The 15160-nt window shown below is 45.4% G+C and overlaps 2 protein-coding genes across 7 annotated transcripts in view; one reads left to right on the top strand and one right to left on the bottom strand.

The window, feature by feature from the left end:
* Positions 1-15160, bottom strand: part of LOC146355986 (uncharacterized) — a 62662-nt gene that overhangs the window by 24088 nt on the left and 23414 nt on the right. The gene's annotated exons all lie outside the window — the stretch shown is intronic.
* Positions 1-15160, top strand: part of LOC146355987 (uncharacterized) — a 29448-nt gene that overhangs the window by 1495 nt on the left and 12793 nt on the right. For 2 of the 6 annotated variants that reach the window (XM_084831376.1, XM_084831374.1), the window contains exons 2-5: positions 3550-4554; positions 5883-6000; positions 8863-8945; positions 12538-12664. In XM_084831376.1, the coding sequence (XP_084687502.1) occupies positions 3823-4554; positions 5883-6000; positions 8863-8945; positions 12538-12664 (1060 nt within the window). In that variant the 5' untranslated portion in view covers positions 3550-3822. Of the gene's footprint in view, positions 1-241; positions 314-3549; positions 4555-5882; positions 6001-8862; positions 8946-12537; positions 12665-15160 lie in introns of all 6 variants that reach the window. The other 4 variants (XM_084831377.1, XM_084831371.1, XM_084831373.1 and 1 more) reach the window with 4 other exon arrangements.

Raw genomic sequence — 15160 nt, forward strand, 5'->3', positions numbered from 1 at the left:
GATCAGGTCCTGGATTTGTCTTTTGGTTATGTTGATTGCTCAAAGTTGTTTTTAGATATATGTTGTCTCTGTGTGTACTGTCTCTTTGTGTGTTTTTATGTAAATGGGTTTCAAACTTTGTATACTGTATTTTTAAATGGTTTTTAATCTTTGTAAACTGCCCAGAGAGCTTCGACTGTGGGGTGGTATAGAACTGTAATAAATAATAATAATTACTGTACTTCATGCAATTTACTCCTAGGTAGATGTGCCTGGGTTTGCTAAACAGCACAGTCCTATGCATGTCAGAAGTAAGTTCCATTCAGTTCAATGGGTAAGTGTGTGCAGAATTGCAGCCTAAGATTGCAGCCTATATTGTGGTAAAATCTTCTGTGCACTAGAGCAGGGGTGGGCAACTTGTGGCTCTCCAGATGTTTTGGTCTACAACTCCCAGGAGCCCTAGCCAGCATAGCCAGTGGTGAGGGGTCATGGGAGTTGGAGGCCAAAACATCAGGAGGGCCAGAGGTTGCCCACCCCTGCACTAGAGCCTGCTTCATCAGATGCATGAAATACGATTTTTAGTTAGAAGGAACTTATTTGGACATTTATATCCAAATATGATAGAATCAAATTCAACATGACTTACAATAAAAATTAAAAACAAACTATAACAGGAACAGGAGGTTGCCTTATACTGAGTCCAGCCATTGGTCCATTTAGCTTAATTTTGTGTACTATGCTGACTGGCACCATTTCTCCAGGGTTCCAGGCAGGGTTTTTCCCCAGCCCTACCTGTATGCTTGCAAAGCAGATGCTCCGTCCATGAGCTACAGCCTTTCCCTTCAAGCTCCAAACTCCAAACCCCAAAATCTGAACTGATACACCTGGTTGCCCATTTCTACTCTGGCAGGGCTCCAGTGCACGGCAGACATTTCAGCAGGTGTAGTATTTTCCAACATGTGAACTTACTGATGAGAAAACATCCCGTTAAATTTCTACCTGGGATGGCAGTGGTAAAGCTGAGGGTTTGCTCTGTCTATTTAAAGTAGGGATGGGGCAGGGCTGGCTCTACCATTAGGCAGAGTGAGGCAGTCACCTCAGGCGGCAGATACTGGGAGGGGGCAGCAAAGTGTTGGAGGAGAGAGCTGAATGCCATGTGGCCTGCCCTGTGTCCCCTGAGCTAACCTGCTGACTTCAGGTGCAGTGGAGGATGTTGTTCCATTGTCAGTGTTGAAGAAACAGCCCAGTCGGCTTTTGTACATGGAATGGGAGAGGGCGCCATCTTGTTCTTTGTCTCGGGCAGCAAAATGTCTTGGGCCAGCCATGGGGTGGGGGGAAACTTTTCCCCGCTGAGGACTGAATTGACTCCAGGGAAGCACGTCAGGGTCTACATGCCAGTCACGGGCAGGGCCACAGCCCAAAGTGGGTGGGGCTGCCCTCACTGCTGGCATGCAGTCCACGTGTTTCCTATATATATGCAGACACTTCTCCCAACCCATTCGCACCCTCTCTCCCACATGCATACACACAGTGAGCTTCACTCTCCCTCACCTTTTTCAGTTGGGAGCTGCTCTCCCTTCTCTGTTGAGGAGGGGCTTTGGGGTGCGGGAGTGGCCTCACTGGAGACCTTCATAGGCCAGATGGGGAGGCCTTGCTGGCCAAACCTGGCCCATGGGCAGAGGTTCCCCACACGTGCATTGGAGGGTAAAAAGAAGCTAGCATACTTTAAATGATATTAAACTAGTGGCTAAGAGACCAAGAGGTGAACCAGGAAGCCCTGTGTTCAAATGTCACCTCAGCCATATAAACTTACTACGTGGCCTTCAGCAGTCTGTCAGACTCAGTCCCCCATCTGCAAAATGGATATATTAATACCATCCAACATGGCAGGGTGCTTGTGATGACTGAGATAACATATTTGACATACTGTGAAAACTGGTGTACTGGACATTATTTGGGAATAGGCAGTTGTGAGGGGGTGGAATGGGAGTGAGTGTAGCTGGTTACCAGGGGGATGGGAGAGAATGCAAGGGAGTGGGGGTTAGTGCGGAGTTGGGAGAGAGGGAGGGAAGTGATGAGAGGTTTGAGGGAACTGGGACCTATAGTGCTGATTTTACTTTTTAGCATATGAGTTATTTATGCTGCTGCTGCTATACTAAGTTGTTTTTGTATTCTTTGTTCACCCAAAATATTCTGAGCCTATTAGCTGTAATATATAACCAACTCCTGTTTTTGAGACAAGTCCAGTGGTGTGCTGCCTTATAGACTGAAACCAGGTTGGTAGGGTGTGAGCATCCCACATCACCACCAAGAAATATTTGTTTTATGCTATATAAATGAGATTTATTATTATTACATTTATAGACAGCCTTTTTTCCACTCTTGCAAGCAACCCAAGGCAGCTTACATGGTCCTCTTCCTCTCCATTTTATCCTCACAACAACCCTGTGAGGTAGGTTAGGCCGAGAGTCAGAGATTGGCTGAAAGTCACCCAGTAGGCTTCATGGCCAAGTGGGGACTAGAAACCAGATCTCCCGAGTCCCAGTCCAACACTCTAACCACTACACCACACTGGCTCTTAAAGATGGTCTTAAGCATGCATATGGCCTCTCAGAATCCTATCCCCACGTGCCAACCCTTTGTTTCCTTCCTTCTCCATTTATGCCACACCATCAACATTTACATGCACTCATTCTTCTCTGCTTTCTCCACATATCAAGTCCACTCTGTATAAACTATCAGAGGCAAAAGAAAGAGAACTTATTTACAAAGGCCTTCCCTAAGGGGCAGTTGTTAAGAGACAGACCGTGAGGGAGATGGCTTTCCGAAACTTGGCCAGCTGCTAGAAGAGGATGATGTAATGGAATATGCTCTACTTACTAGTGTACAGTTTCCATTTTCCTCCTCATCCTGTTGGAAGCAAAGAGCAGCTTAGGCAAAAGCTTCTTGTTTATTTATTTTATTTATTATAATTATGTATATTCCACCTTTCAGGATACAAATTGCAGTAAGGCAGCTTACTAGTAACATCAACAATCATTCATAAAATCACGATGAACAATTTTAAAAATAAAAAATGAATATTTAAAAAAGTTAAAAATAATTAAAAGAAGAAAATGAATTTTTATTGGGGGTAATTTATGCTTGAAGGAAGACTTGAGCTAGGAGCACTGAGGTTCATGAGTCAGTCTCTTAGCTACACTCTCTCTCCTTGAACCTATATAGGGAGCGCCTTAGCTCAGTGGTAGAGCCCCTGCTTGGCATGCAGAAGGTCCCAGGTTCGATCCCGGGCATCTCCAGGTAGGGCTGGAAAAATTCTTGCCTGAAACCCTGGAGAGTCACTGCCAGTCGCTGTTGACAATAGGTGGCTATGTGGACTGACTCTGATTCAGTATAAGGCAGCTTCCTATGTTCCTAGTGATGTACTCATATTGGCTCTTCATACGAGGATTTATGAGAACATATTTTTGCGGCACTCTGTCCAAACTGCATGTCTGTCTCTGTCTTTTAACCATTCCATTACGTATGTCTTTCTTTAACAAGATAAAAAACTCTCCCCTTTTACTTCAGGAATACTCCCAGGCAATGACCTTGGGCTACCGGCGACTTCTGACAATTGCAGCTCTTTTGTCCCCAAATAAATCTCGCCAGCCCTGAGTCATACTCTTGGTGTGTGCAAAGACGAACCAAGAAGGCAGAATTTCAACAATTTCCTCTCCTGTGTTTCTGGAGAGAATTCAGAAGATAGGAGCAAACATTTTTTGCCTGGACCCAACACTGCAGAAGGGTTACTGCTTGCTCTCTACTTCTAGAATTCAGGAGTAGAGTCAGGAGAGGAAAGCAATGAAGGAGGAAATGTCTGGGGGCCCAGAACTACAAGAAAGACAGGAACGATCAGGAAAATCTATCAATGCAATTCATCTTGGATATATGACAGAGCAACCAGACTGGGGAATGTCACAACTGGGCAAAGGGGAACCATCCAAGGGGATGCAACAGCACTGGGAAACCCAATGGCAGGAGTTCCTGAAGACACTGCAGCCCATTCACACAGGATGGGGAAATCCAGTGATGACAGAGACTGCCCCATGGGAAGATGCCAAGGCCTTTCTTGCTTCTTTCGAGCAAGTGGCCAAAGCCTGCCAATGGCCTAGAGGAGAGTGGACGGCCCGGCTCCTGCCAGCACTGAGTGGAGAAGCAGAACAGGCCTTCAGCAGCCTGGAAGCCAGAGATCAGGAGGACTATGGGAAAGTGAAGGCCGCCATCTTGCACGGGGAAGCCCTGAGAATGGAGCTGCAGCGCCAGCACTTCAGGCAGTTCTGCTGCCAGGAGGTCAAAGACCCCCGAAGGCTTCACAGCCAGCTCCAGGAGCTTTGCCGCCAGTGGCTGAAGCCGGAGAGACACAGCAAGGAGCAGATCCTGGAGCTGCTGATCCTGGAGCAGTTCCTGGCCAGCCTGCCGCCGGAGCTCCAGAGCTGGATCCGAGCAGGAGGGCCAGACACCTGTTCCCAGGCTGTGGCCCTGGCGGAGGACTTCCTGATGAGCCAGCAGGTAGCCAAGACAAGGAAATGGCAGGTGAGGTTTTAACACTGAATGCCTAGAGTATGTAACAGGACACACAATGTGAATTAGGTGGTTGGAACGATGTGCATTTGTTCAGTTAAAAATTGATAGAATTGATAACACAAAGCAAAGGCTGAAATCTTCTGGATCAGTCTAACATCTTCTGTTGAATCCCATTCCAAATAAGAGCATTTTTAATGCTTCCAATGGAATAAAGTTCTTTTGTAAGTGAATAAAATTCCACCCTTGTATATTATCATATACAATACATATCTTTGCATTATTATTATTGTCATTCTCATCATTATTATTTAATATAGTTATATCCCACCTTACTGGAAGATGTTTCAAGCATTTATTTATTTATTTATTTATTTAATTTACCACCCAAGTAGTAGATACCCTTGGACTAGTTTATAATAATAAAACAATAAAGTAAGAACCCAAACAATAAATACAAAAATGAAAAAATATCAAAATAAAATATAAAAACATTAAAAATATTAAAGAGCCAGCAGTAAAGTGAATAAACAAAACAACAGATTAAAGATTAAATGCCTGCTAGATGGTCTTAGTTGCCTAAATGTACAGTATATTAAACAAATTAAATACTTTGCTTAAATAATTAAAACTTATATAATACATAGTATCATGTCATAATATACATATTTAGAAATTTATGGCAAGAAGAGATAGTTACACACATCCAGCTATTATGATTGTTTTCAGAAATCTGTCACAATGATTAACTGTTATTGAGATATGATAGTAGTTAATAACCATTTCTTAATCACAAAGCCATAATAATCTTTGATACTTTTTTCCCTCTGTGATTCTTCTAGCAGTTTTCAGTTTGTCAAAGCCTTTAAGGATGCAGTCCTATGCATGTTTGGAAAGAAAAGGTCCTACAGTCCCCAGTATTCCCCAGCCAGCATGGCTGGCTGGGGAATGCTGGGAGTTTTAGGGTGTTTTTTCTGTCTAAACATCCATAAGATATGTTCTAAAGCACTTATCTATCTTATCTTCACAACTTCCCTACAAAAGAAGTTAAGGCTGACACATTTTATTTCAGCTAGGGCCATTGTGCCTTTAAGAGATCCATGACAGGGTAAAAATCCACAAGGTTGGCTTTTTGCAGAGTGTAGATGCTATGAACGTGAGACCATTTTACCTTTTGAAATTCTTGGCCTGTGTTGGGGGGGGAGTTACCCGCTCTACATGCTGTTTTCGCTTAACTGACCTCAGAACAGTGTCATGAAAACCAATAATCTGATGAGAGCTTGCCCACAGCAGTTTCTCTCTCAGCCGTATCATGACTGGGATCATATTCCCTGTTTCAGGGGCCAGTGAAGGAGGAGTGCATGGATTCCCTGAATGCAGAGGAAGAGCCCCTGGAAACTGCAAAGAGACAGATCTACGAAGAAGCCAAGCAAAACGATGTGGAGATCAATGTTCTGGGTAAGAATTCACTGAGTGATTAAGGGCGCAGTCCTATGTGGATACCTGGCAGCCTCCAAACTCGGAGGCTGCCGAGTTTCCAGTGCAGGGCGGGAGGGCAGCGGAGGCGATCTTGGCCTCTGCGCTCCAGCCACCCTGCATTTGTGCTAGATGGGCAATTTCGCCCATCTAGCGGCAGCGCTGTGGAGGGGGAAGGCAGAAGGCTGGGGTGGCTATAGGAAACAGTGTACTGCAGCTGCCCTGGTCTCCTCCCCTCCTCAACCCTAGGAACGCCCCCTTTTCCCCATATTCATACTCTGCTTTCCAAGCACAGAAATGTTGCTGCCACAGTTCTCTCTGTGCCAGCTACCAGGGTGAAGGTGGGGGGGCGGGGAGTGCAGTCCGCTGGCTCCAGGGTTGGAGCCCTGGCTTTGACGTCAGATCCAGAAAACCGAACTATCCTATGCACTGTCTGGGCAGCATAGGATTGCTCTCTAAGTGGTCTGCCACTTTTCTCTTCATGGGATTCTTAGGCTGAACTAGGGATGTACATATTTTGTTAAATCCATTCCATCTGTGTTTTACAGATTGTCAGGCATCTTTAGCTCTGTCATTCGCTCATTGACAGAATCAGATTTTTTTTTAACAAGAATTTAATTCTACTTGCTCTAATTCACATTATCTAATGTGGATTAGTGCATTTGCGCAAGTCAGCATTACAGCTAATGCAAATTAGCAGAGATCTTCCCCCAAAGTAAAAAAGAATGGTTCGCAAGCCCGCTTGACTCAGAAAAAGCTGGCCCTCTGTGAAATCCACAAGTCAGATTCATAGGAATCCAAACTCATTTGAATCCATTGCAGATTTCCCCAGCATTCTTAGGCTGAACTAATGAAAAGTACAGCCAATACTCCTGGATTTGTATCAGTCTTGTGGGAGCCGTTGCGCTCATACCTGCTTGTGGGTTCCCGGTTGACAGCTGGTCAGCCACTGTGTGAACAGAATGCTGGACTAGATGGACCTTGGTCTGATCCAGCACGGCTCTTCTTATGTTCTTATGAGAGGGGATTTTGGCAAATGCAGCTTGTCATGCAAGGGTCAGAGCAGCTGCACCACCTGAATTTCCCTCTCCATCACCACTACTGAAGATATAGGATGCTTGGCCTCTTTTTTGTTGTTGTTTATTCGGTCAGTCGCTTCCGACTCTTCATGACTTCATGGACCAGCCCACGCCAGAGCTTCCTGTCGGCCATCGCCACCCCCAGCTCCCCCAAGGTCGAGTCCTTCACCTCCAGAATATCATCCATCCATCTTGCCCTTGGTCGGCCCCTCTTCCTTTTGCCTTCCACTTGCCCTAGCATCAGCATCTTCTCCAGGGTATCCTGTCTTCTCATTATATGGCCAAAGTACTTCAGTTTTGCCTTTAATATCATTCCCTCAAGTGAGCAGTCTGGCTTGATTTCCTGGCGGATGGACTGGTTTGATCTTCTTGCAGTCCAAGGCACTCTCAGAATTTTCCTCCAGCACCACAGTTCAAAAGCATCTATCTTCCTTCACTCAGCCTTCCTTATGGTCCAGCTCTCACAGCCATAGGTTACTACGGGGAATACCATTGCTTTAACTATGCGGACCTTTGTTGTCAGTGTGATGTCTCTGCTCTTCACTATTTTATCAAGATTTGTCATTGATGTCCTCCCAAGAAGTAAACGTCTTCTGATTTCCTGGCTGCAGTCAGCGTCTGCAGTAATCTTTGCGCCTAGAAAGACAAAGTCTGTCACTGCCTCCACGTTTTCTCCCTCTATTTGCCAGTTATCAATCAAGCTGGTTGCCATAATCTTGGTTTTTTTGAGGTTTAACTGCAACCCAGCTTTTGCACTTTCTTCTTTCACCTTCGTCATGAGGTTCCTCAGCTCCTCCTCGCTTTCAGCCATCAAAGTGGTATCATCTGCATATCTGAGATTGTTAATGTTTCTTCCAGCGATTTTAACTCCAGCCTTGGCTTCATCAAGCCCAGCACGTCGCATGATGTGTTCTGCGTACAGGTTGAATAGGTACCTATTTATGCCTCTTTTTGCATCTGTTCAAATACGCCAGATCTTTTAATCTTAATCAACAAGAGTCTTGGTACCTTTCAACAGGACTATACATATCTAAGAATCCCTCCTACACAAATTCTGTAGTCTTCCTCCTGGTCAATTTCCACTACAATATTCAGGTTGCTCCACTGCAAGATCATTGAAATAAGCTGTGCAAGACCTGATCTGCTAAATCAAAGCAGAGCTCCTTCAAACACCTCAGCTGCTCTGCACATACTAAGGTTTACCTCCTCTCCATTGTGAAAAGGGACCAGCTTTGAACAAGGCCCAACAAGGAAAACAAAGAGAGTATTTCTGGCTGCTATCATTCATTTTATTTTTATTTATTTATTTAGAGTGTTTTTATCCCACTCCTCAGCCAAAAGGTGTCTCGGAACGGCTTACAAATAATCAATAAAAGAAGACAGTCCCTGCTCACAGGCTTACAGTCTAAACGACATGACACACCAAGAAAAAGGAATAGGGCAGGAAGAGGGGGAAATTAAGTCTCCCCCCTCTCATTTCCCTCAGCACAGCCTGCTGGAGTGGAAGGTGGTGGTTACAGTTGAGGAAGGAGGAGCCTTCATGGGGGAGGAGGTGCAACGGAAGACATGGCTCTTGAAACTTTAACCGTTGTGGAAGATGGGATTTCAGAAGAGGTATCATTTCCCACCACTGAATGAGAAGTTTCCTGTGCCAAAATTCCCCCGTGTCCACAATTCTTAAAGGGACTCCTGTCCTCCTTTATATCTGGTCACCCTCAGGGGTGTACTGGTTCCCCTTCTGAAACCTCCTTTCCATTCTTCGTAGGCAGTGGAATCAAACGCCCAAGACGTCCTAGTTCATCATTTCCAGCTGAAGGACAAGAAAGGGGCCAAACCGGTTTCAGAGAGGTACGTGACATTCTGGGGAGATGGTTCATTATGTACAAGCTTGTCAGTATATAGTACTCAAGGTAACACATATGCTGTTGGCTACCCACAGAGTTGGTTCCTTATTTATTTATACATTTATGTATCACTTTTCTGCTCACCAGGGCCATCAAAGTGTTGTATAATAAAAATTCAATAAAATCACAGAATAAAAGCAAAAGCAGAACATTATTTAAAAACGGGCCAAATAAAACTTCAAAAGCCAAAGGCCTGGTAAAACAATACATATTTTGACTGCTTCCCTAAAACTCAGTAGGGATGGAGCCACCCTGTCCTTCCTTGAGATGGAGTTCCACAGCTGAGGTGCTGCTACAGAAAAACCTTTTCTCCTGTACCCACCAACCTAACCTCACTTGGTGGTGGAACATATAACAAGGCCTCTGGTGAAGATCTCAAATTATGGGCGGGCTCACTGGGGAAGAGGCGGCCCTTCAGATATTCTGGCACCTTGGACTGGGCTCAGAAACAAATTGGAGGCCAGGACAGTTGATTCAAGACCAGTGATACACAATTTATAAGGCACAAGCTAATCAATAGTCTGGCCATTGCATTTTGCACTAGCTGTAGTTTCCAAAAACTTTTCAAAGGGAGCCCCATGTCGAGCATGTTACAGTAGTCTAAACGAGAGGTAATTAAGGCATGGATCATTGTGGCCAGATCTGTCTTCCCTAGGGCAAAAGCTGGGCAAAGGCACTCCTGGCCACAGCAGCCAATGGGCCCTTCAAAAGCAATGCTCAATTCAAGAGGACCCCCAATCTGCAAATCTGGTCCTTCCGAGTGAGTGCAACCCCATCCAGAAAAGATTGTAACCTCAATCCCTGCATGGCTTGTCTACTGACCAATAGAACCTCGGTTTTGACTGGACTGAGCCTCAATTTGTTCACCACATCTAATCCCTCACTGCATCCAGACTACTGTTCAGGACTTCTACAGCCTCCTTGGCATCAGTTGAAAAGAGAGAGAGAGCTATTTATCATTAGGATAGTAATGAGACCCAATCCCCAAAACTCTGGTTCTCCAGCAGCTTCATCTTAATGTTAAGAAGCATAGGGGACAATATTGAGCCCCAAAGAACCCCATAAGCTAATGGCCACAAGACAAAACCACAGTCCTCTGGCACCAGCTTCTGAGAACATTCAGCCAAATAAGACCAGAAACACAGTGCCTCTAAGTCCCTTATCAGCCAAATAGCCCAAAAGGATACCATGATCGATGGTATCGAATGCTGCCAAGAGATCCAGCAGAACTGTCAGGGATGCACTCTCCCTATCCAGTTCCCAGCATCGGTCATCCACCAAGCCAACCAAAGCTGTTTCTGTTCCAAGCCAAGGCCCAAACCCAGACTGAAATGGATCTGAATAATCAGCATCATCCAAGAAAGCCCGGAGTTGTGCTGCCCCCACTCACCTTACATAACAAAGGAAGATTGGAATCTGGCTGGTAATTATCTTGGGTGGTGGGATCCTATAATGCCTTCTTTTGCAAAGGCCTTATAACTGCTTCTTTTAGAGGAACTGGAACATAATCCCTTTTCAAGGAAGCTTTTACAACCTTCATCACCGAATTATCCAGGCCTTCTCTGTCAGGCCTTATCAGCCAGGATGGACATGGATCTAATGAACAAGTGGTAAGCCTCACTCCTCCATGCCACCCACTTCTTCATTAGACCTTTAGTGGTAGCTGTAGACCCCAAGCTGTGTGGGATGTGCTCACTTTTAAGTAGTTTAAACCTTTAAAGAAGGTTTAAAGGGCACCTTCCTCCCAAGCATGTGTGGGATTGCAGCCAGAGCACCAAACTAAATGTTGCAAGCAGTGACCTGCCTTCTCAAATATGGGACAGTGCAAATATTTATGTTTGTATATACAATCAGGGCCAGAAATATTGGAACAAGGATAGCTGTTTTGGCAGTTGGCCTCTGTGTACCACCACACTGAAGTTGAAAGGAAATACACCCAGATGGGAGCGAAGTCAGGACTTTCAGCTGTAATGCAAGGGGTGTGACAAAAGTGGGGCACTAACCATTCAGGAAGCACAGCCACTGGCATACACACACACCCATCGTTGGAGGCTCATAAGTAACGGAACGAATGGCTGACAAGCAGCTGCATGGCCAGGTGTGGCCTGTTTCCTGGGTACCCCATGACCAATCAAGCAGATAAAAGGCCTGGAGGTGGTTCTGAGTGTGACATTTGCATTTGGTAGCTGTTCACTGGAACCCCCAACATGAGGTCCAAAGAGGTGCCCATGTGAGTGAAGGAGGCCATCATTAGGCTGAGGAAACAAAATAAACCCATCAGAGAGAGAGCAAAAACAGTGGGAGTGGCCAGTACAACAGTTTGGAACATCCTGAAAAAGAAGGAATTAACTGGCAAGCTCAGCAACAGCAAAAGGCCTGGAAGACCATGGAAAACAACTAAAGTGGATGACCGCAGAATTCTGCTCATGGGGAAGAGGAACCCTTTCACAACATCTAGCCAGGTCAAGAACGCTCTTGCAGAGGTAGGCATCTCATTGTCAACATCTACAGTCAAGAGACGGCTTTATGAATGTAAATACAGAGGCTTCAGAACAAGGTGCAAACCACTGGTAACGCTCAAGAACAGACAGGCCAGATTAGCCTGTGCCAGCAAACACCTTAAAAAGCCTGCCCAGTTCTGGAATAAGATTCTTTGGACTGATGAAACCAAGATTGACTTGTACCAGAATGGGACCGGGTTTACTGGTGTTTATTGATGACCTGACTGCTGATAAAAGCAGCAGGATGAATTCTGAAGCGTATAGGGCTATACTTTCTGCTCAGATTCAGCCGAATGCTGCCAAACTGATAGGACGCCGCTTCGTATTGCAGATGGATAATGACACAAAACATACAGCAAAAGCTACCCAAGAGTTTCTCAAGGCAAAGAAGTGGGATGTTCTTCAGTGGCCAAGTCAGTCACCTGATCTCCACCCAATAGAGCATGCTTTTCACTTACTGAAGACAAGACTGAAGACAGAAAGACCCACAAACAAGCAGTAGCTAAAGGCAGCTGCAGTAAAGGCCTGGCAAGGCATCTCGAGGGAGGAAACTCCGCATTTCGTCATGTCCATGGGTTCCAGACTTCAGGCAGTCATTGACTGCAAAGGACATCCAGGTATTAAAGGCAACCCTTAAGTTTGAAATGATGTTGGTTTGTTCCATTACTTATGAGCCACCAACGATGGGTGCGTGTGTATGCCACTGGCTGTACTTCCTGAATGGTTAGTGCCCACTTTTGCCAAACCCCTTGAATTACAGCTGAAAGTCCTGACTTCGCTCCCATCTGGGTGTGTTTCCTTTCAACTTCAATGTGGCGGTGTACAGAGGCCAACTGCCAAAACAGTTATCCTTGTTACAATATTTCTGGCCCTGACTGTAGATATAGAAGTTTCACTGAATATTTCTCAGCAGACTAAAGGTGGAGAATTTAGTGGTTCTTAGTTTTGGAGTGAATGTGTGATGTTCTGCCTTGACTGTTCTTTCCAGAGCAAAATCTGACAGAGAGGGGTGGCTTTCTTTTTTCCGGCTTGCAGGGACCAATGAATGTCAAGGAAACAGGTGTGTATTTGCAGATAGTCAAGCAGAGTCTGACCCAGCCAGGCCAACAGACCATGGTCTGGCAAGTCTTGCAGGAGGATGGTGGGAATGCCGATTCTTTGGGTAAGGAGCTCTTCTGCTCATGTCTAGTAAATCCGATTTGCTATTTGTAAAATTAAAGAGTTGATCAAGAGGAGGGCAGGGCAGAGGGCGTCTTTCAAATTCTAAATACATGTATCTGAAAAGAAACATGACATAAATGGGACTAAATTCATTTCCACAAGCATAATACTTATTTGGACTGAAATACAGACCAGATCCTGGGAAGATGATTGGAAATGTGGCCGTATGGGCTGCAACTGAGTAGCATCCCTTACCTGCTTTCTCAAGTAGCTCTGGTTCACCTCTTTCCCCTGGCTTCTCCCTCTCTCCATTCCTTCAGCCTCATGCCCCTAATCCACTGCCACCACTGGGACCATTAAGCACGGCAGACTTTGGCTTTTTCTGTAATTTTGGTAGACATATGAATAGTACCGAGGTCTGCTCATGCCACAAAGCCCCTGATGATTCCCTAAATTAGTTACATTCCCCCATACAGTTCATAAGAAGATGCCAGTGGAATCAGACCACCTAGTCCAGCATCCTGCTTTCCACAGTGGCCAATCAGATGTCCACAAGCAGGGTTTAAAAGGAATAGCCTGCTTTTATTGTGGCTCCCCAGAAAATGGCATTCAGTATCATACTGCCTCTGAACATGGCAGTTCCATAGCTCAAAGCCATTGATAGATGTATCCTCCATGAATGTGTCTAATCCCCCTTTAAAGCCATTTAAGCTACAGGTCATCGCTACATCCTGAGGTAGCCAGTTCCATAAATCTGTTGTGCATTGTGTGAGGTGCTTCCTTTGGTCTGCTCTGCCTCTACTACTAATCGAGCTGGATGCACCTGATCTCGGAGCTAAGCAGGGTCAGCCCTGGTTAGTACTTGGATGGGAGACTGTCTGGGAATCAGGCTTCCTGCACTGAGCAGGGGGTTGGACTCGATGGCTTTGTAGGCTCCTTCCAACCCTATGATTCTATGATATAATTCTATGATTCATTGGATGACCCAAGTTACATTATTGTGAAAGGAAAAAACACTTCCTACTTCACACCATGCAACATTTTACAAACCTCTCTTGTGTTCCCCTTCAGACATTCCCCCCCCCCCAATTAAAAAGGCCTCAGTGCTTTAGACTTTCTTTGTTTGGAAGGTGCTTCAACCCCTTGATGGTTTTGCTTACCCTTTTCTGCAGCTTTACAAGCTATATAACAGGGGTCTCCAATCTTTTGGGGCTGGTGAGCAGGTTTGGAATTCGGTGAAAGTGTCATAGAATCATAAAATCATAAGGTTGGAAGGGGCCTACAAGACCATTGAGTCCAACCCCCTGCTCAGTGCAGGAAGCCTGATTCCCAGGCGGTCCTGGATGCCATCACAAAATGGTAGGCATAGAGGTGCCGATTCACAAAATGGCTGTGACAGGAGGTGTAGCCATTCACAAAATTTGCTACTGCAACAAAAAAATCCAGTTTCATGGTAGGCGAAGTGGTGAGGCTCAAGGCGTAGTAATTTGGCCAGAATTCAGTAAATAAAAATTGGATTTATGATGATTTGTTTTTTATTTAGTAAATGTGCATGATTTTTATGTGAGATTCCCCCCACCCCCACCCCCAACAATCAAATTAAAGCTTACATTGGTGTCGATAGACTGCATAGTAAAAACCATGATCTGGCACATGCGATGATTTTTACATGGGATGCCAAGAAAGCCACCTTCAGGTCACGGAACACATCTGTGGACAAAGAGGTGATCTATGATTTGATATTAGGGGCTGAGCCCCTTGTGTTGCTTCCTGAAAGGAGCATTGGCAGCCCCCAAAAGCCCGAGTCCCCCCTCTGCCATGGCACATGACAGCCTGCCTGCTTTCTTTTGCCTCAGGTCCCATACAGGAAGGTCTCTGATCTAGCACTGGCTCCACCAACCCTACCCCTCCAGGAGGCTGCACCCAGGCCTCTCACGCGGCTTTCTGAGAGAAAGGAGCATTGGTTGCCCCCAGAACCCAACAGTCCCTCTGCTCTGGCCTTTCTGTCTTCCCCCATGGCCTTTATGAAGGTTTGCAGCCTACAGAGGCAAAGAGGAAAAGGGTCAAGCTTAGAGAACTGGCTTTTTTTGTTGGGAGAAGGCGTCCCTGAGAGGGTCAGTTTCATTTCCCCAGTTAAGTTTCATTTTTTCAGGTTTGAAGCAGTACTTTCGGTTTTGAGGGAGGAGGGTATATAAAGAGAGCGAGATTGCCAGTAAGAGCAGAGTTGGGAGACCAGAGCCTGAAGAGAGAGCAGGAAGAAGCAGCCTGGAGAAGTCTAAATGCAGCTAAAGGAACTTGGGTTTGGGAACTTTTATTTTCTCTTAAAGCCTTTTGTGTCACTCAGCTCTATTGTGTAAATACCTTTAGTTGTGATTTATTTGCTTTAATTTACCAGTAAACTGTTGTGGTTAAACCCCATGTCTAGAGTGTTAATCACCCCACGACAACAGCCTAAACCCCACATAATTGGAATGGGGAAGGTAAAAGAAGGAAGGTA

The sequence above is a fragment of the Heloderma suspectum genome, chromosome 2 (genome assembly GCF_057233095.1).
Source record: "Heloderma suspectum isolate Gila_16-S chromosome 2, 16-S_ref, whole genome shotgun sequence".
Classification (NCBI taxonomy): domain Eukaryota; kingdom Metazoa; phylum Chordata; class Lepidosauria; order Squamata; family Helodermatidae; genus Heloderma; species Heloderma suspectum.